The 22,698-nt window shown below is 42.1% G+C and overlaps 1 protein-coding gene across 1 annotated transcript; it reads left to right on the plus strand.

The window, feature by feature from the left end:
- The first annotated feature begins 9,021 nt into the window (after positions 1-9,021).
- On the plus strand, positions 9,022-14,946 carry ercc4 (ERCC excision repair 4, endonuclease catalytic subunit). The gene is made up of 10 exons (XM_022743130.1): positions 9,022-9,328; positions 10,065-10,245; positions 10,741-10,936; positions 11,042-11,249; positions 11,423-11,603; positions 11,707-11,838; positions 11,961-12,065; positions 12,948-13,614; positions 13,722-13,834; positions 13,939-14,946. Exons 1-10 carry the CDS (start codon positions 9,152-9,154, stop codon positions 14,682-14,684), a joined length of 2,706 nt encoding a protein of 901 aa, XP_022598851.1. The 5' UTR covers positions 9,022-9,151; the 3' UTR covers positions 14,685-14,946.
- Positions 14,947-22,698: the final 7,752 nt, after the last annotated feature.

Raw genomic sequence — 22,698 nt, forward strand, 5'->3', positions numbered from 1 at the left:
ATTGTTTTTTTTTTGTTTGTTTGTTTTTTTACTGTGGTATCGAAATAGGTATCGAGAATCAGAATTTCACTGGTATTGGTATCGGCTGCTAAGTTTCTGGTATTGTGACATCTCTAGCCAGCACCTGCCCAACTGCCCTGAAACACATAGCGCTGCTTAGAGGGTGTATCAAAACCTCTAATCTTGTAAACGGGATGATGGCCGAAGCTTTTGTCAAGCAACAATCATCTACACCGGCAAGAAACCACGTTCGGCTACAGAGAAAACTTACACATTGTCACTTTTAGACATTTTCAATGGATCTGAATGCAGCCGTTGTAGCTACTTCAGCAGATTATCTGAGACCTATCTTAGTAGCACTCTCAGTTCAGGACTTTTATTTTTAGCATAAGTTTTAGTATTCTTTCATTTCACATTCAAAATGCAGAAGCACATGTTCCTATACATGCACTTATATGAACATGGTCCTCACAAGGATACGATAAGATTCATTATTAAAATGGTGCCTCCTGATTCCCCACATTATGGCTGTGATTGCATACCTTTAACATGTTGACATTCAAATTTAATCCGTACTTGTAATTAGCCAGGCCCCACTACCACAAGCAAAAATAGAGGCAGTGATTAAAACAGGAAAATCCAATCAAACATGCTTCTTACGACAGTGAACATTCGCTGATGAGGTGGCGGCTCCACATATAGGATATAATACAGTAACAATTACCCTCTCGCACACTGTCAAATACACTAACACACGTCCACGCACGTATACTGTTACACTGGCATATTCAAGCACATGCGTACAACCAAATACACACATACACTACCACAACAATACCAATTAATCCAGATATCTTTTCCCACACAGGATATCCTTGGCTTTCATCCCTTCTTCAATTAGACTGAACTTCCTACTGTTATGTTAGTGTTTGGATTAGGAGGAATTATGGAGGAATGCTAATGTTTGAAATCCTCCTTTGCCTTTGACTTACTGCATCAGACGCTTGACAGCTATCTGGCTTTTATAAGGATAAGTGTGTAATTCTTTGTGTGTGTGTGTGTGTGTGTGTGTGTGTGTGTGTGTGTGTATGTGAAGTAGTGTTTATGCTGCATATACGCATTCACTAAACCTTCACTACGTGCCTGCACCTCCACTGACTCTTGGTAAGCACACTGGCCTCAGTGCAGACCTTGCACCACTCTCCCAGCTGCCTTCTTTTCGTACTCCTGAACTGAGGTAGGTCAAAATGAGAGCAAGCGATTCTTTAGATGTCTTCTACGTGAACGTTGACCCTGTCTCTCATCTCCTTTGGAACTGACAATATAGACCTAAAACTTTGAGTCTTGATAATCACATAAAACACCACGTACCTGACATTTCCTCTGCTAGCTGGTTAGCCTAGCTGACCTGAATTCAAAACATACTATAGGTCCATACACTAATGTTAATTAGCAAACCCGCTTTTCATCCAAGGTGATTACATGGTCATGAATAAAAGATGAAATTAAGTATAAAATTATAGCGTTCAGCGCATTGTTACTTACAGTCCCTGTAGCTGAACGTCTCTCACTGGTGAATCACTTATATATAGATACAGACTAAATTAATTGGGAACTACACACCCACACAGGTCTTTTAAGTTATTCTGGCTGATTAGACTTGGGCTCAGCCTCTCTGGGAATTGTGTGAAGTCACTCGACGCTGCACCAATAAGCATAACTTGTCCTAGACCTTTTTCAGGGCAGACATTTTGACATGTCATAACAGGAAAAACACAGGTGTGACTAATAACATGAATGAGTGAATAAAGAGTGAACCACTATGCACAACACCAGGACTGGGAATTTGTGCATGAAAGAGGAATCCATACCTAATCCTGAAACATTAGCTTAAAAGGAATACAGGCGTGATTGATGTTATTGGTTACACATGCGTTTGACGAGTCCAAATGTCATCCATTTGTGTGTGTGTGTGTGTGTGTGTGTGTGTGTGTTTGTTACCTGTGCTTTTCAAGCTCTTGGATGTCAAAATGTCTGTCCAGAAAAAGGTCTGTTGTGATTTACAGCAGTCAGGGAGATCCGGCTCAATCTGTATGTATCTACACATTCCTAATGAGAGGTCCAATTAGGCAAAGTGAAAACACCTGTGTGGGTGTACCATAAGGCTTAATAGTACCATCCAATATAACATTTGTCCACATATAAAGGAGACAGAGGCCTAACAGGAATTTAAAGGATGTTTATACTTTATTTCAATGAATACTTTTAAATTATATCAGCATATCATAGGAAGAAGAGAAAATGGCTTTAGGAGTATAGTAATCTTTGATACGCGATTTTTGTCAAAACATATTTGACCATTGAAATGAGGTGGGGTTAAAAGTGCAACAGTTTATTCTGTTTTGTGAAAATCCAATCCTCTCGAGCAGCTCACGCAGTGCAGTTCATGTGGGCAACATCTTCAAACCGTCATCCTCCTTCTTTCTCGCTGGTAAAATCCAGCAGCCAGTAGCTACAATAGCCAGCTAAGCTATAACCACGTGTCGAATTCTGTATTAACACAGAGAATAAACTGATATCAGTCTGTTAAATTACAAAATATCTGCTTTGGTGTTACAATACCAGCATTAACAGATACCGTCCCCTCCTCTGTCAAAATGTGTTTGTTGTAGAGATATAGATAGAAACTTCTGCAAAGACTTGTGGCAGGTTTCAACCTCCATCCTGTTTGCTGTTTCAAGGTACACAGCTGTAGACGTGTAAAAAGAATAGCAGTGGAAAAACTTTTCCAACTGAGGTGGAGGGGGGGCGGGACAAATGATACAGTTCCCTGCTGCAAGGCACCAAGTTCAGTACTGACGCCTTCCAACTGCCTCAATGTCAAGATGCTGTTAATGTGAAAACATAAACTCCCATACCCAGGTTTTAAATTCAACATAAGCACCCTCTCAATCTCCACACCTCACCCACACTCACACACACACACACACACACCACCACCACCACCACAGAGACTGGAGGTTTGCCACTTCAGGACGATGGCAGAGATCAAATCAGCCTTTGAGCTGCCTTGATCTCTGCCTCTCTTCTTTGGTTCTCTCTTGTTCTCCCTCGCCTCTCTATCTCTGGTCCAGGAAGTGCAGCATTTCTGGATTTGAGGTCTACTGGTCGATAACAGCCCTCGGATCTGTCAGGATTTAGGATTTATTGGTTTATGGACACAGGGAAATGTGTGTCTGCAACATCAAACGGAAAAAAAAACCTTGATTCCATAGTCTGTGCTGCGGAAAAAATCCCATGAAAACAGTAGCAGCTCTCCCATGATCGGTCATGAGAGGGACTGAGCGAAAAATGCTAATGACTCCTGAAAACTCTGCATGTGAGTCCCTCTGGAGTGTGGGTATTTCTATGTTCATGCATGGTTCAGAAGCTCACAAACACACAATCCCTTCTTCACCCTGTATCTTTTTCTCATATTCTTACCAAAACAAGCCTGTTTTCTCCCATCGTAACACTCACACACAAACACACACTTTCTTTCCCTCTAATGCATCACTGACATCCACTCGAGCCTGTAACGTGTCTCCCCCTGTCACCTACTGACACCATCCTCCAAACTTCCAGAGTGCCAGCCGCCCTGAATTATTCATCTAATATGCCCATTTGACAAAGCCAGCCGTTGTGCTAGTTCGCCAAACATTACAGGCAAGAAATATTTGTTTATCTATCTCTCCGTGTCTCACTCCTTCACTTCCTGTTATTGTCTTTTCCTCCCCCCTCTTATCTCCCCAGCTCTGTTCTCTGTTCCTTTTTCTCATCTATACTCACAAACGCCACATTCCCCTCCTCTTTATTGGCATCCGCTGTCACAGTGATTTGCTGAAGTGGATGTGACAGGCAGTCAGCCTTGTTCATGCCTCTTATAAAAGCCATACATTTGCTTCATAGAATAGAATTTTTTCATCTCATTTCCTCTGCTTCTTTTTCATGCTGTGTTTGAACATGAGCGAATGAATTCTCCTCTCCGCTATAATGTTCATCCCCTTGTTTTTTCGTCACTGTAATATATGTGAATTGTAGCCCAGCAAAAAACATAGGTCTCTTTGCTTTTGGTAATCAGTTCCCACCATTACGTAAATAAAGAAATTACTTGTGTGCGTGTCATTACAGCTGAGCATTACAGAGGCTGCTTGACTGGTGCTGCTTGACCCAGCTCTGAGTGCCAAAATGCTCCTCTACCTCATCTATATTTCAGTGCACTGAGGGTGTTCTGTAATAATCTCAATTTGTGAACATGCAGCAGCGCCACTCTGCCATTTCCAAGCACCATAATCTTTAGTCACATTCCGCGAAGGTGCTGGAGTAACAAGGGTCATGACAGCCTGAAATGCTATACATGTAGTGCCTACAGCAGCTATCTTCTGTGCTGCTGGAGTACTTTTATTTCCACTGAATCTCGGCTCAGCTTGCACCATTTTCTATTTTTGTGACTGCTCTTAGCGCTAAAAGGCTTTTCAGTGAGTCATGTGTTTCAGAATTTGACCCCGAGTTGGTTTGTTTAACCCAAGGTGCAATCTCTGAGTTTTTGGCTCAGCACCTTAATTATGGACACTTACAATATAGCACCATGTACTGTACATCTGGCATTACTTGGAAAATACTCTCTGCAGATTTGAATGAGGCATTTCACGCTCCTTACAAAATGAACCAAAAACTTTTACCAGACAGACATAGATCCTTTCAGTGTGTTCCTGTTGCGTAGAAGGAGTGCTGCCCTTTGGTTTTGTGATTGGAATCAGACTGAGCTTTAAAGGAGCAAATCTGGGTTAAGGGCAGAAGTAAAGAAACCGCCATTTCTGTGGTGTCTCAATTGTAAACATACACAGCTTTGGCTCAGAAATATGACTGGGGTTTTAAGTGGAACCTGTTGCATGTCAAAAATATGGTTATAGAAATGCTTAGCTTAGCTTACCAAAAACACTGGAAATAGCAAACTAGGCTTTAGGCTTTTACTAGTGTAAAAACGACATGTTGAATTATGTGCCAGAATAATTAGCTTACTAACGGAGTAAATAGCTCTTAATGTCCTAAAAAACAACAATGGACCATTTTTACAAGTGTCAGTTTGTGAGCTTTATAGGTGGTGGTAGGAGGATTTTGTTGCCAAGCCAGGCTAGCTTTTTACCCCTGTTTCTAGTCTATGTGCTAAGCTAAGCTAACTGGCCGCCGGCTTTAGCTTGATATTTATCGTACAAACATGAGAGTGCCATCGAGCTTGTCATCTACTGTGACTCTCAGCATGAAGGGAAGCGAGTGCATTTCCCAACATGTCGAGATACTTCTTTAAAGAGTGTGCGTGTTTAACCTCCAGAGGCTTCGTGTTTGGCCCTCAGAGCCTGACCGGCTCTCAGGCTTAGCCCTCCATTTACAACAAAACCCTGCTGCGCCTCTCTTTTCCTAATGAGGGCTGGAGGGATGTATCAGGCCTTAAGCTGTTTTCTCTTCTCTCTCTCCTTCTCTGTTTTCTCTCTCTCTCTCTCATTTCCCTCCTACACTGCAGTCAGCCAGGCAGTGTTAAATATCTCATCTTATTTTATCCTCCAGCCTGCCATCAATTTCAAGCTGTTCTCCTCTCATTTACAGTAGTGCCAGACCATCCATGATATCAGGATGTACATCAGCTGCCAAATGTACACTTTTACTCGTCCCACTTGGTGCAAAGAGAAGCGGATGAGCGGTTTTCGCCGCAATCCTTCACATGTGCCAACCAGACTGATGCTCCAATCCGTGAAAACATGCTGGTTCCTCCAAGCACATTTATGGATCATTTGATTCAATTTCATGTACCATAAAACTGTAATAATAGCAGAATCATTATTGCCCCCCCCACCCCCCACCCCCCTTCTAGACAGCCTTAATAGGGTCGTGTTACCACTCCATCCTAGCTTCATGTTTTCATCCTGACGAGGTGTGGACGGACACAAATGTTCTCGCACACACATCACCCCAGAGCTAGACTTGCCTTGTAAGATGCATGAGTTTGCAAAACAAAAGTGCTCCACTGCTCTCTATAGGTCTGTTCATGACAGTGCATTACTTTAATCCTCAGTCCAACATTTTTGTGCCAAAAGTGTATACAATTTCCTTTTTCTTAATGTACATAGAGTCTGTCATTTGCTGTTTAACAGTGACACACTGAAGTGGCTCAATGATAGATAGATAGATAGATAGATAGATAGATAGATAGATAGATAGATAGATAGATAGATAGATGAATGTACATAATGTGTAAGATTGCATTGTTTTAATTGATCAGGGCACCTTTTCTGACTACATAGAGGCAGAGACATATTTTTATATCCTGTTTTCTTTCTTTAAAAAGATCAAATAAGCCCTTTTCTTTATTTAGCTGAAGAGTCGCTTTAAAAATCAGCTGGAGAAAATAAGAAATCAAGCTAAACACAAGGTTGTTAAAGACATTTAGCAAATCCAAGTGTTTCCTGTATAACTTTTTCTGCCTTTGTTTTTTGGATTTTACACTTGACTGAAAATCCAAATAATGTCACTTGTGCCCTCATATTTCTCATTTTTCTCTTCATGCTGGCTTTCCTTTTGCTTTCCCCTCATTTCTATCAAGTTCTCAGTTTCTGTTCCCAGCACCTATAAACCTTCCCGGTAGTGTAGCTCTGTTTGGGCAAGGCAGTGTGGGGCTGATGTTGTGTCTCCTGCTACCTTCAGGGTCACCTTTGATGTTGGCCAGACTGTTGGAGCTCTTTTTTAATTTCCCTCTCACTTTGTGACTGCATCTCCTTAGCCTGCAGTTTGTGAGAAATGTCAACGTCAAATCACACGCACGGACAACTGATAGACTCAGAAATACTGAGCTGGGAATATTAAAATACACTCCATGGCCACAAGTATGTGGACACCTGAAAATATACACATTTATGTGATTGTTGGATTGTTGAACATCTCGATCCAAAACATTATTGTGGTGCTACAACAGCCTCCACTCTTCGAGCTTGTCATGGATGATCCAGTGGTTGCTTCACTTATTTGAATGAACCTAGCTTTTGCACAGGGCAGTGCTGTAGTCCAGGAGTCCAGAAGTCCAGGACTCGGACTTGAGTCTGACCTGAGTCCTGATTTTCAGACCTGAGCGCTAACAATTTGGACTTAGACTCCGACTCGAGCATTGACTGTACTCAGACTCAGAAGTTGTAGATGAGGACTCTGACTTTTTTTATTAGTTTGCATGCATGTAGGCTAGTGTGGCATTATATTCTTTATCGTACCTACAGGGCCTGGGCCAGACCATGAAAAACAGCACCAGAGCAAAGGTATACAAATATATTAGAGAAGGTATTTCAATATATATTCTGCTTTGTAAGACTTTCTTTCTTCCTCCTTTACTTGTTGACAGTATTAATGAAATTCACTAGTGATGGAAGTCTCTGAAATATTGGTTTTAATTAATGTACTTCCTTAATTCTTAATTTCTGCAACTTCACCACTCATTTATTCAAAATGAGGATATTAAAAGAAATAATTTTTCCTGACAGATTCAATCGACAGTGTTCATATACACACGCACGCACACACGTACTCAGAGTTTCCTGTGTCATTTCTAGGAAAAGTTAAATTTTGCAGAGTAGAACAATGAGAAAAGAAAGAAAGTTTTGTCCAGATAACTCATTGTAATGAGTTCCACTCAAGCGTCCATGTGTTGTTTTGTATAATATGGCTCTGCACAGAGTCAGCGCATCACAGCGGATGAGTGACAGATGCAGACATCAAAGTGGCTAAATTCAAGCCTGAAGTCTTAAAACTATGATGAGTCATGTCCGTGCCCCCTGTGTAGCCAAAACCTCTGAGTGAGTGTGTTTGTTTGTTTGTTTGTGTGTGTGTGTGTGTGTGTTGGGGATGGTGGTGGGCTCAGCATCGTCCTGCTCCTCCGCTGTCATTCATGAGCTCAGACCTATTCTGGTCCCCTCAGCCTCCTCTCTTATGGTAGAGAAATGTGGGCTGACACAACAGAGTTTTACAAAGCCCAGCTGGCAGGCTTTGTTATGCAAGCATTTTACAGCTCTGTTCCTGACGGTGCATTACAGGAATAATCCACCCGAAAACACGTTAATACTGTCACTAAAACAGCCATTGGCTCTGTACCCTGCATTTCTGGGACTATTTAATCGTTTGATAGTGTATTTCCTATTGCTGCAGTTAAATGAAAGTGGATTAGTATTTGACTTGTCTGATACGGATATCATTAATTTGAAGCATCTGAAAGCCAGTTATTTTGCCACCCCATAAATAGATATGACATAAAATAGCTTTAAATGTAATGTTAAATGTAAACATTATTAGGTCTTATTGTTTACCCGAGGGTTTCCTTCTCGTCTGGTAGAAAACATGTCTAAAAAGCAAACAGTATGTGCATGCTTTTCATGTTTTAGCCAACTCAATCATGCATACGCCATTGCTAACCATTTTCTAAAGTAGTTACTTTGGCATGCTGTGAAAATCAATTTGACAACGTGTCATTATCATTATTATATTGTAATTGTGCAGGAATACAACTGAGAGCAGAGACTGTTTTCTATCCTGATGCACTCACATGCTCACATGCAGAGATTTTAGAGTTGTCTGTTAAAAAGTTTGCATTGATTTTGTAAAGTCAACATTTCTGGACAAGTCAGCAGCTTGGCAATCTTTCAAAACTACCATTACATTTTCATGAGAATGTGAAAAGGAGCTGTTTGTAAAGACATTCAGAGAGAAAGACAATAAAAACACATTTATATTGTCTGCAATGATAAACCATCAGCAGTCAGTTTAATGTAGAAACACACGTAGGTCATTGAAAAAAAAAAAAAGAAGAGCTGGACATGTTTCCTACCTGCCATAACGCTCCGGGCCACTAGGTGGAGCTCTCAGTATTAAACAGGGAAGTTCACCTTTTATTTTTTTGACACCACGTGACCGGATGCGCAATTTCAAAACATTGAATAACAGCTCCGAGCTGTCCCTTTCTATGCTGTCTCATAATGATTTTTTTCCCGGCTTCTAGCTGACATTTCCCGCCGACAGTGAGAGAAAACCCTGGTGACTTTTCGTGTCTAGAGTAGAGGACCGTCCTGTCGGCTCCAACATGGCGGGGCCGCTGCTGGAGTTTGAGACCGAGATGTTTCTGAGCCTGTTCGGCAGTGACGGGCTGCTGGTGGCGGCCGAGGGGATGGGGATAGACCGCATCCTTCTGCAGTTCATGCGGGTTTACTCGGAGCAGGGCAGCCTGGTCCTTCTGCTCAACACCACCACACCTGAGCAGGTGAGGACTGCATGGGTTAACTTAACCGGCTGCTTTGGACGCCTCATAATTAACACCGTGTGATTTTGGGGGCAGCAACGAGGCTTTTGGATGGATTATAAAATGTGTACATGCTACAATATCAGTTATTCATTTAAATACTCTTAAATAAGGTGGCTGTGTAAAAATAATACATTACCATCAGGTAATAGCAGTCTATTACTAGGATGGATTTGCACTATTTAGATATGGCTGAACGATTCATCTTAATATTATCAATGCAATCAGTGCAATATCCAAATCGCAGGAGCTGCAGTTTTATTTTGATAAATGAAATGCGTCAAAAAATACGATAAATAAAGCATTGTGGTGCTTCCGGGCTACAAATCATATTCTCCAAATGTACGGGAACATGCTTGTTTGGTACAAACTGCAGCAAAAACCACATGATCATCTTTTTCTTTTCTTTTTTCTCAATCAAAAATGATCACTCCAACTCAAATCATGCCTCTTAGCGCAATATCTGCCAAAATAATGTTTGTTCTCTGCATATTGTTAGTCACATATGCCTTGGCCTCTTTTCATAGAAAAGCCATTTGAGGATTTGCCACCAAGTGCCTATTCTATACCAGGCAAGATGAACCTTACAGATAATAAAGGTCTGGGTATTCAAGTTCAGAGTTTTACATGCATCTCTTGTGTGCATTTACTTAGAGCCAGTTTAGCAAGAACACGTCTTTACTTATTCCCCTCTCAGGAGTATTTGACAGAGCAATTGCAAGTGGAAGGTGTGACCCACCTGCCCAGGACAGTGACCAGCGACGTCCAGAGCACAGAGCGTTATAACGTCTACACTGAGGGAGGAGTGCTGTTTGTCACCAGCAGAATCCTGGTGGTGGACTTCCTCACTGACCGCATCCCTGCTCATCTCATATCAGGTCAGAAGCCTGCCTGGTCACGGCTAAAATGAGAGCTATGTTTGTCTGATTACGAACTGTGATCACTAGTAATTACCGGTATTAGTATTGGTACTTGTATTTGTATTCAACAATACTATAGTATGTTAGTTAGTTACTAAAATGAGATACATTTAATATATTTAAATGGCCTTAATGTAATATTTGATATAACTATTGTTTAAACATATGAGTAATTGACTGTCCACCAAACTTTCAAAAGACATGACTGGAGCATGTTATTATGGGGACAAACAAGAGAGTCAACAGTAGCCAAGTTACTCGTCTGCTCTGATACACAGTAAATATCCTTAATTGTAATCATTTCAGAAACATAAATAAATGCAGATTTATTTTTCTCTCTAAGAGTAATCAAATCAAAAACATTTTAATTGATGTATTTATTGCAGGGTGTTGCTTTGCATTACAATTGTACAGGTGTTACTACTTTCCTATCTTTCTCTAACAACCTTTCAGGCATCCTGGTGTATCGCGCCCATAAAATCATTGAGTCGTGTCAGGAGGCCTTCATCCTTCGTCTGTTCAGACAGAAGAACAAGACGGGCTTCATTAAGGCCTTCACTGACAAGGCCACGGCCTTCTCCTCAGGCTTCTGCCAGGTGGAGCGTGTGATGAGGAACCTCTTCGTCAAGAAGCTCTACCTGTGGCCCAGGTGTGATGGGGGCATACTGTACTTTTTACATGCCATAGCAGGAACAGGAAGTGCTTCCCTCGTCCTTCTTTACACTTTGCTCTCTACACCTGCTTCATTCAACAGGTTCCAAGCATCAGTAAACACAGCACTGGAGAGGCATAAGCCAGAGGTGGTGGAGCTCCACGTGTCATTGACGCCAGCTATGAGGGCCATACAGAGCTCCATCCTGGACATCATGAGCGCCTGTCTGAAGGAGCTGAAACGCTACAACCCCACCCTGGAGGCTGAGGACCTCTCACTGGAGAACACACTAGGAAATGCTTTTGAAAAGGTCTGCTACTGTATTAGTGACATGTGACACATAATGCAATGTGAGTAATGTGATTGAAACTGGATCGTAATACTCCTAGTTTGCTGTCCTGCTGTTTCATTGTGTCGTTAAGTTGCTCTCCTTTGACGTCAAAGAATTTACTGCAAATGGTTGAACTTTACAACTCTATGCAGACCATCCGTCACTACCTGGACCCCCTGTGGCACCAGCTGGGAGCAAAGACCAAGGGCCTGGTCCAGGACCTGAAGGTGCTGAGGGTTCTTCTGCTCTACCTCACCCAGTACGACTGCGTCACCTTCCTCAATCTGCTGGAGTCGCTGCGCTCCAGCCAAAAGATCTTTGGCTCCAATTCTGGTAAACTACAGCACTTACTTTAAGTAAAAAATTGTACTTGATGTCCATAATTAATCTTCGTTATCCCTGTTTGATTGTGTGCGCCTGTTGTTGTATCCGCCAGGGTGGTTGTTCCTGGACTCTAGCACGTCCATGTTTGTGAACGCCAGGAGTCGAGTGTACCGCATCGCTGAGAGCAAGAAGAAACTCAAAGTGGGAGCAGAGGCTGAGAAACAGAAGTTACCCTCTGCCTCAGGTGACTGAGCAGCGACCAGATCTCTGACAGTGTGTTCCTCAGAGTAGATGTAATGTAATGTAATCAGCATGTACTATATGTGTGCGGTTGAGATCACTAAAGGTTGTGTCCGTGTGATTCAGAGGTAAAACGAGAGCTGGTGCTGGAGAAGAGCCCAAAGTGGGAGGCTCTGACTGAAGTGCTGCAGGAGATTGAGAGGGAGAACAAGAGCTCTCAGCATGAACCAGGTTAGAGCATGAAAGTTGTCCATCACGTCATCACTGCGTTTCAATCTACAGATTTACATATAATGTTCTATGTAACAAAATTTTGTAGATGCTACTTTTTAGATTTCTAAAAGGTGGTACATTAAAATGATCTAAGGTCATTTAAACTTTGGCCTGCTAACGCTAACACAGGAAAAGCCACAGGAGAAAGAAGTCCTCACTATGAAACGTATTTCACATAAACAAAAACAGTCTAAACGCAGCTGACACATACACAGCTTCTATTCAAAGCTGTGTATGTCATATTGTGTGTGCTATCTCACATTGCCTACACCTAATGGAATTCAGACGTGGAGTAAAACCATTGTTTTTATATCAATACTGCAATTTCAAAAGTTTAAATTTGATTATTAACAGTGTCTTAACTCAGCTGTAGTAAGTGTAAGTTGTAGCTGGCTGACATCAGTGAATATAGTATCAACTGTTGCCAGGAGATTTCCTGTAGAGTTGTAGTTAATTAAGGTTCATTTTGTAAGTTGATGAAACAACGACAACAAAAGGTCTTGGCTAATGCTCACTACACTCCAGTGTTGGCACTATTTTCAGCTAATCACATAAAGATCTATAAATCGGGACCTCCAGTAGTTCAGTCTGTGAAGCTAACATTAGCTTATTAGCATTATTATCTGATTCTTTAGATTTTGATAATGCTTAGTATAAATAGAGGCACATTTAATTGATAGAAAATAATTGCAATTTAAATGACAATGTTCGTCAGAGAAAGAAATATTTAAAAAAAAATGTGGATATTTTCTCAAATAGTTCAGTCCTATGTTAAACAAGAATTAAATATCCACCATTAAAACGGTCATTTGATATCTGTTATGTACATGTTGCCTCCAGGTCGTGTGCTGATCTGTGCCAGTGATGACCGCACTTGTGCCCAGCTGCAGCAGTACATCAGGCACGGCTCTGATCGGCTGCTCAACAGACTGTACGCCCGCACAATCGGTAAACAGGACGCCGCTGCAGCTGCTGCCCTTGAACTTGACTCGCACAAAAAGGGCAAAGGCTGGTCCAAAAAAGGAGGCAAGGGGAAGGAGCCTGCACAGAAAAAACCCACAAAGTCCACGAAGAGGACAAGCAGACCATCTCTGACCCTGACCCAGATGGTGGGGAAGGAGGAGATGGATGAAGCAGCAGCGATGGGCAGCAGCGGAGATGAGGACGAACTGATGGACGAGGACGAAGGCGAGGAAGAACAACTGAAGCTGGATTTGTCATCCGATGCTTACTATGGTGTCCTGAAGGAGCCGCTGACCGTCATCCACCCTCTGAAAGGCTGCACGGACCCCCACAGCTTGACGCGGGTGCTGCACGAGGTGGAGCCCAGTTTTGTGGTGCTGTACGACGCTGAAGTGAGTTTTGTCCGACAGCTGGAGATCTACAAAGCTAGCCGACCCGGAAAGGCACTTAGGGTGTATTTCCTCATCTATGGAGGCTCGACAGAAGAACAGAAGTACCTGACAGCTCTGTCTAAGGAAAAGAAAGCCTTCGAACACCTCATCAGGTGAGAACAGCGTCTTTCCTATCAAGTACTTTTTGGGGTTTTTGTTGATTTGGGGTTTTCTTAAGTGTCAGCTTCTCATTGGTGCTTGTGTGTGTATAACACTGCAGGGAAAAAGCTACTATGGTCATCCCAGAGGAGAGGGAGGGACGAGAAGACACCAACCTGGACCTTGCTAGAAGTTTAGAGCCTGCCAATGCCACCACCAACTCCCGCAAAGCAGGCATGTCTGTTTTAGTTGTTTCTTTTAAATTTATTCAAGAAAAACGGTTTTCTGGAATAAGTGTTTCATTATTTTTGTATTTCCATTTCCTGTCCTATAACCAGGAGGCCAGGAGCAGCCCAAAGAGCCCTCACGAGTCATTGTGGACATGCGTGAATTCCGCAGTGAGCTCCCCTCTTTGCTGCACCGCCGTGGACTGGACATTGAGCCCGTCACCCTGGAAGTAGGCGACTACATCCTGACACCGGACACATGCGTGGAGCGCAAGAGCGTCAGTGATCTGATTGGCTCTCTGCAGAGCGGCCGCCTCTACACCCAGTGTCTCTCCATGACCCGTTACTACAGGAAGCCAGTGCTGCTCATTGAGTTTGACCCGGCTAAACCGTTTTCCTTAATGGCCCGGTCAGATTTCCGTCATGAGATATCATCAAATGACATCTCCTCAAAACTCACCTTGCTCACCTTGCATTTCCCCCGGCTCCGTATTCTCTGGTGCCCCTCCCCACATGCCACAGCTGACCTCTTCCTGGAGCTGAAGCAAGGCCGCCTCGAACCCAATGCTGCAGCAGCTCAGGCGGTCACAGCTGAGTCGGATATGGTGTCTGAATCATCGGGTCTCTACAACCCTGGACCTTATGACTTCCTGTTAAAAATGCCTGGGGTCAATACAAAAAACTACAGGGCTCTGATCAAAAATGCCAACAGCCTGGCAGATTTAACCAAACTCAGCCAGGACAAGCTAGCAGAAATACTCGGAAATGCTCTCAATGCTAAGTTGCTGTATGATTTTCTGCATAATGTTGCTGATGTTCCTGCTCCTGTGCAGAAGGCCAAACAGACATCCAAATGAATGAAAGCAGGGATTCTGATTTATCTTTACGTATAAACTTTTTCTTAACGTCAGGATTGGTTCTGCGTCGTAAAGCTGGATAAAAGTTTCTTCAGCGCAGAGTGAATTAATGTATTTATGCAGTGTAAGTCTTTGTCTATGTGAAGTGCACATTACATTAATGTGCACAATGAACTGAAATAATGCAGGTTTTTCTATTGCACTTTGGAAACTACTCTGCAAATGTGTGCAAGGTTTGAAACTTTTATTATATTTTGAAATAACTTGAAAAAAAATGTTTTTACATTCTAAAGGAATAAATCCTTCAGTGTTGTTTAATTTATAATGACTAGTTTTTTCCAAAATAAAGCTCCTTTGTTCAGTATGTTTTCAGCACTTCATTAAGTACTTCATAGGACTACAATTAGGAATGATCCAAGCTCTTAACAGAGCAGAAATAGAGGCAATAGAAGTAGTAGGGTCAGGGTCCTCCACATTTAATAGGGTTTGAGTTGAGTTTGGTTGGAGAACAGGTGAGAAGAAGACGGAACAGGAAGTCTGGATTTGAAGAGTGAGGAAAAGTGTAGAAAGGGAGGAAAATGAAGCTGAAAGGTGAAATGTGAAAACTTGGTGAAGAGAAAGAGGGATGGGTATGGAGGTAGATTTAGTCTCAATATTATTTATGTGAACTGATTGACAATCAGTGAGTAAATGTGTGATATGTAGATATAAAACACCTTCCACAAATACAAAAAATACATTTGTAAACTCACAAAAATATCTTGCAAGTATAAAACGGATCTACAAATAAATTTCACGGATAAAAACATATCTGTGAATACATTCAATTAATTTACAAATTAATGAAAAGCATTAGTGAATATCTGCCTAATATTTACAAATTTCAAACAAACATTTTTTGAATCACTTTTCTTTTCTCTTCGAACCTTCTGCCGATCTGAACGAAAATCGATTTGAATCAGAAAAACAAGTGATCGCCTGCTGAGGATATTCTGATTGGATTCAAAATATGATGCAGGTTTAGGATGATTTTGTTTCCTTTTCATATGAGTATACGTGGTGGTGTGGTGATGTCATATGGCAGAAAATCAAGGTCCGTTGTAAAGTAGTTGATAAATGCTGATCAGTGAGGACGGTGATCCCTGTCATCCGCCACGCCCCCCATCCCTTCCAGTCCTACAGCGTCATTACGTCACTGCATCCGAACCTAGACCAGTCGCAGCCATTTTACTCCGCGAAATAAACTTCAATCTCATCGCTGGGGGAAAAAGGAAAAATACAGTAGATAGTTCCGCTGACGTTAATGGACATCTCGTTGTTAACCAGACCTCGGACGGACTCGGGTTTCAAGTCTTCGCAATTCGGTAAGACCACAGACCCGAGGCGGCGCTGTCTTGTTTTTAGCATGTTAGCCCGTGTTAGCTAAACCGAGCTAACTGGCGAAAATGTGAGGAGCGTTCGTGATGTGCAGACAGAAACACAGCAGGCAAGGGCTGGGTAAGACTGTACGGGAGAGCTCGCACACCGAGTATTTGACTGTAACTTATATCGAGATACGTTTTCGTGTCCTGGAAATGATGGCCATGGAGGCGCCCCATCGTCTTTTATGACTGTCGCTGTCTGCAACTCACTCACCTGTCAGATTTCAAGTACCGAGCCAACGTTAGCTTATCCCACACCCACCCCCCTCTTAAACTGCGATAACATTAGCCGTGGTGGAGCCGACTGCCATGCCACTCGAAAAAACCTCCTTGTTTTTGCTGTTTAAACCTGCTCGTTTTCAAATTGCTATGTGTTCGCGCCGTGTGTTTTTTGCAGCTGTTTATTCTTGAGCCCGGGTGCTCTCTGGATGCTAAGGCATGACATTCAGTTTTCATTGTGAGTTGGCCGCACCACGCATGCTGTGTACAGAGCCCCCCCCCACCCGCTAGACGAACCCGATGATGTTATCGTACTGCCTTCCCATCGGTGGAAGCGGGGGGAAAGTGAGGTGAGGTAGTGCTGCAGCAAATCCAAACAGGTCGCGGTCTGTGTGAGTCATACAGACGGGGCAGGATGTGGTGGTTCCAGAGGCGGCCCTGTCCCCTCACAGTCTGTCATTAAAACGTGTGAATTATTAGCGTCCACTTAAACACTGTGCATATTGTTGGATGGCAAAGTAATTATCCATAGGCTGCAAGCCATGTATCCATGTGTGTTTCGCTTATTTCAACCTCCCAGTGCAGTATTGGTTTGCAGGAAGACTGCCTGCTCAGATCACTTTAGACTAAGGTTTCCGTGTCCCTCCCTGTGGCAAATTAAATTAAAATGAAACTGAATATCACAATGTAGGCAGACGTGTTTGCATTTAATAGAACTTTGTCCAAATGTAGGCTCGACTGTTTTTCCCTTTGCAGTGATTGTGGCAGATCAGACTAATACTACTGAGATGAAGGCATTATTAGCACTAACATGCTAGAGTTATCTACTCTCAGGAAGCCACCCTGGGCATTTTTATTGAGATTTGTATTAATTTCTCAGAAGCTACTTTACATAACAAGCCCCCGTAACTCCTCATTACAGGCAGCACTCTATTAACTTGTGTTATTTCACATTAAGGCTGTTGAAGTTAGTCTATGCAGCTGCTGAAATGGTCCTTCTTATCTTAGGTGTCCCTGTCCCATGGATTTTGGCTGCCAGCCATTAAAACATTGGGGTTTTTTTTTTTTTGTTGTTGTTTGTTTGTCCAGTTCTTTTGTACTGTTTTTGGAGGATCTTTTCAACAAAGTCCACAAAGGGCAGCCAGGAAGGAAACATCACCACATGCGTCTGTGGGAACAGAGCAGTACACCGACGCCAGTGAATGAGCTGCAGGGATGACATCATTTCTGTCTTATCTCTGGATAAAAGCAGACTCTTTTTTTGGACAAGACGTGGCTTAGAAAACCGCAGACTGAAAGTGTAGTTTGGCACAGAGTGGTTCTCAGGCTGTGTGCATATGTGTATGTTTGTAGCTTGTATGTGCTTGGTACATTAGTCAAGCAACTCGCATAATTACAGAATGAATGGCTTATATGGGCTAGTGACGAGTCATAATAATCACAATACGCAATATAACAAGCAAAAATCTTGATAGATGTTCATTGCCTTGATCTGCATAATAATATAAGTTATAAATCTTCATTCTTTTCAATATACTTGTTTGTTTCAGGTTGAATTTAGTGAGGTTTTAATGAGTAGCTCTTGCTTTTATAAGAAGATTCCCAGTCATCCAGGGTGTAGGATGTCCAGTTTCTAGATAAAGCTTTTGACTTAGTGGTAGGCATGCTATTTTTTTGTTTCTACAGTTGTGCAATGTCAGTGTTTCTTCACAACATGTTTTTTTCATCGACAGTTGTAAGTGGTCTGTTAATGTCCTTTAAACAGAAACCAGACCTACTTGACTGTTCATTGTTTAGGAGCTCTTAGGCCGAGGCAGCAGATTTCCGTTATCTCATGCTGTCAGTTGAGTGAACGAGTGTGTGTATGTGAGTGCTTGTGGGCACTTTATCACTGCAAATCTTCACAGCCAGGCCTATTTGTAGTAAAGTTGACCCATGACCTCTTCTCGTCAGTATGCAGGGAATGGGAACTGATGACTTATCTGTGCTCTGGTTTTAACAGTTCCTATTCCCTCGAATTATTAGGATTATTTAGCTGAAAATGTGAAATATTTGGTTGGTTTCTCAGTATTTGGGGGGGCGGCTGAACCCGGCTGAACCCGGCTGAACTCTGATCTTCTACTGCTGCTGATATGAAAACATAAATGAAACTTGAAGCCAGTGATTGTTGTCTGTTATTCAGAGAATCCACCCTGGTTAATTTAGCTTGGTCCGAGATGCTAGTGTCGCATTGAGCTCCACAATAACTATTGGTAACATGGAGAAGTGACTTTAAACCACCTTCAGAGTGAAGTCCGTTGAGTAATGGCAGTGTTAGTGTCCCACAAGTAAAATGTCTCATTTGGAAGTTTGTTCAGGAGGATATATTTTTAGCTCCTCCGTGGCAGTGCAGGGATCTGAAGATGGCATCGTTAGTCAGTTTGTTGGGTCTTTTCAGGCTCTTACAGGTTCCTTGTTCCATGTGCATTGTCCAATTTTTTTGTGACTGCAACAACTGACCAGTAATGCCGTCTTTCCTGTGGCAGCTGGGCAGAGCTCCAGAAACTCCTTTCTCTGTTTTCCTCCAAAGTCGCACAATCACTGATTGGAAATGAACTTCTGCTGCCTCTAACTCATTATCCATGTGGCGCGGGCCCACACCAGTACTGCTTTGTTTCGAGAGTGATTCTCTGTTCAAATGCAATGAACAGTTGTTTATTTTTGATGGTGTTTGAATTTGTCTTAGTGACATTACGAGCATACCAGACCACAGGTTGTCGGTGACACATTTAACGAGAAAAGAAAAAAGGCTGCGTGCTGACAGGGAAGGGATGGGAGCGCTTGTTAGTATCTCTGGTTGCACAGTAAAGTGTTGATGATTGACACAAGCGTGTTATCTATGCCCTGTTTTTAAATACCAAACACACCCAGTGGCACAATAATACAGCTCTTCTTTGACTGGTCGTGTAACATATTTGTCAGGTGTTGTCAAACATTTTTATAGCCGTGAGCTCATGTTTATTGTTGAAACCTGTGTGGAAAAGTAAAACTGTATTACATTTGAGCATAACCACGAATAGCAGATGCCCAGTCTCTCCCTCACGCTCTAGCACACCTTTGATTTTAGTGGTGTGTTTATACATGTTTGTGTGTGTGTGTACAGAACGTATGCATTACCCTTTGATGAAACACATGGTACTTGTTGCCCTGATGCCATTAAAAGAACAGTCGAGGGCAGAGCAACACGCAGCGCCTGCCATCTGGATCTGCTCTTTGATTCTGCCGGGGCAGCGCCGTTGTTTATCCCACAACGCCTCGTCAGCCGTGACAGTTGTTTGTTCTGCCCCCTTTCTCCTACGCACTTGTTCACCCACCCTCAACTCATTCCTCCCCTTCACTTTGCCCCCCACCCTGACACGAATGCACACGCAGCATGTAGTTCTCCGTCTGAAGGAATCCTACTATCGCTTTCTTGTCCTTTTCTCTGATCAACTGCAATCCATCTACATCAAATCCAGTCTGACTCATGCGGCCTTTTATTTTATTTTATTATTAAAAGCATAAAATTGGCAGATCTTAACACAGATTTTTATGATGCTGTCGTCAGGGAGGAACCCACATAAACAAAGTTTACAAGCAAATATCAGATACTGTTTTTAGTACAAGACCATTATCTTCCCAGAGTGTCTCTAAATTGATACGTCGAGCTAACCGTAATTCAGTTATCTGCTTTGTGTACTGGGCAAGAGTCCTGAGAGCTCCCGTGTGCAGCTGATCGATTCTTACTCAGAGTGTCTCGCCCTCAGTCGCAGTGTAATGATACATTACAGCTCTTTAGTCATCAGTACTGAGCATTTCTATTGTCTATGCACCGAGCATGCACTTCCTTTGTCATAGAGACCACTGCAGGTTTTTCCTAGCAACCTGTGAACATCCATTTTCAAACCGTGATGCAGCCTTGTGTGTATCTGTATGTGTGTGTGTTGTGTGTGTGGGCTACTTCCATTCAGACCTTTTTAAGTGGCACTTATGTGTTTTATTCTCTACAAATCTTCAAACGCACCTATTTAAGCAGCAGCAGTGTCTGGTGCTGTCAGCGCTGTGTTTCTACATGTTTTCATCTCATTGTTTTTTAAATTTTCTATGGCTAATATCTCACTAGGTGTTGGTCTGTGTTGTTTCTCTCATTTATTTTAAATTGTGTTTTCGGGATGGTTTCTAAATGTTTTGAGCATCGTTTACTTTGTCTGTTTAGAAAACATGTTTCGCATTAACATCAGCAGTGGTTATTTGTTTGGGATAAACAGACAAAGAGGCGCTGGCAACAACTTATAAGACTGGACAGAGACAGAAAAGAGTGGTGATGAAACTGATTACTACTACTGCTTCTACCAGTAGGAATGTACCCATCAACAGAATTATTATTATACACTTATCAGCAGTTTGGTTTGTCTGTTGACAAATTTCCTTTGAAATACCTGTAAATGTGATTGAATCAGTTCAAAGTGAGTGACTTTCTCTTTTATTTGATCCCAATTAAATTGTGGATCACATAAACCTGCATCATTTAGCTGAGGTTATTAGTTCTGCATTAAGGACCAGACACTAAAAATGAGAAGTAAGTGCTATTTATCTGTCATTTTTCAATTCATGGAGCTGTTTGTTAGAGAAACTGAGGGAAAGAAGATTATTCTGTAGCAAAGTACCAAACAACAAGGGATGGGAACTGATAATGTCATTATCAATTCTGCATATCAGTGTTCATTCCCCTTAATGATTCCTGATCAGTTTTCTGTGTGGGGAAAGAAGTAGGTGTGCACAGGTTATTGCCACACAGTCACACCTGACACTCCAGTGCTCCCAGTACAATCCTCCTCCCTCCTTTAAAACACTTTGCTCAGTCTGCCGCTTTCTATAGAATCTTAAGGTTAGTGAAGCTTAACATTAAAATAAATAGATAATGTATGATATAATATAAAATGTAGACAATGATAAAATGCAATATTGAGCCTTTGCTCTGCTGACTGGTAACGAGTCCAGTCCTCACAATATAATACAATTAGCTTTGGCCATACAATGTAAACATAAGCCTGTAGTCTATAGCTGCAGCTTTGGTATTAATCTCAATCAGGTGCATCAGGCCCAATCAATCAGGTTCCCCAGATTTCCGTTTATAAATGTTCATATGTAAAAACAGAATTTACTATTTTTGCGGTTATCTTTTTCAAGCTGCAGTTGCCTGTTGACGTTTATCAATAACGCAATAAATAGTTGGATTTCAGCCTAGAGACAAACGCGCCATCAACTTACTGTTACCGTTATTTGCTGCCGTCAAACTTGGTGAGGAGAGAACACAAGTTCACCTGCAATTCACTCTCGTGTAATTTTTATTTATTTATTTTTGACCAGATGGATAGTTACAGTTCATCCTCCATTGAAGTTGTAAACAGTGACTCCTGCTTTGACATGAGAGGGAGGCGTAGTGAGCGTGTAGGGTTGCTGAAAAGCACAACAAAATTAATAAAAGGAACTGATAAGCTCGGGGGCATATGATTCCCATGGTTCAGACAATTTGAAACCGGTTCTCAACTGGAACCAGTTCTGGATTCTCAGCCTACCTCTCCCGCTGAAAGCCAAACGAAGAGAGAAGAACAGCGCTTGTTCAGGGTCAGTGTAGGCAGAGTCAGTTTTGGCACGGCCCAGGAAATTCAAAGTAAAAGCCTCACAGTACAGGATGTACTGTTTGATTGTAATCTATAGGAAGTGCCTACATGTGATTAATACAGACGCTGTTACTGGAGATCTGTTACTGCACTTCTGTCACTGAGGTTGAACTGTCTGTAGCACGGTCTTTTAGTGGCACTTAATCATCATTAAGGGGCTAGAAAGTGGCTGCGAGTCAGAAGCCAAGTTTTTAAGAGTGGGGGGAATTTTGAGGCGGTGGCCAGATTCACTCTGCACCAATTCAGATTACCAGTAAATGCCAAGTGAACTAGGATTGACTCCCATGGTAATACTTGATTTCTGATTGGTGGGGCTGAATGCACACACCCAAAGTGTCACAGACATAGCAGGTAAACAGTCACAACAAAGTAATTGCATGCCAGAAAGTTCTTAAGACAGAGGCACAGGATCTAAAACTCTTGACCTGTGAAAACTGTCAATCACTTTATTTATAACATCTCACCTGTCAGGCATTCATCAGGTTAATTACATACAAACGAACCAGTACTAGCATATATTTATGTAGCCTGGGAAAAACTTACTAATTATATAAAGCGAGAAAATGAAGTTTTAGTTTCTCTTCTTGCAGAAAATTGCATTATTTATGAAAATCTGACATCAGGTTAAATTTTTAAAATGATCAGCAGAGGCTGCATCTATTCTATACTGTG

Source organism: Seriola dumerili, unplaced genomic scaffold (genome assembly GCF_002260705.1).
Source record: "Seriola dumerili isolate Sdu_G_001 unplaced genomic scaffold, Sdu_1.0 BDQW01000068.1, whole genome shotgun sequence".
Classification (NCBI taxonomy): Eukaryota; Metazoa; Chordata; class Actinopteri; order Carangiformes; family Carangidae; genus Seriola; species Seriola dumerili.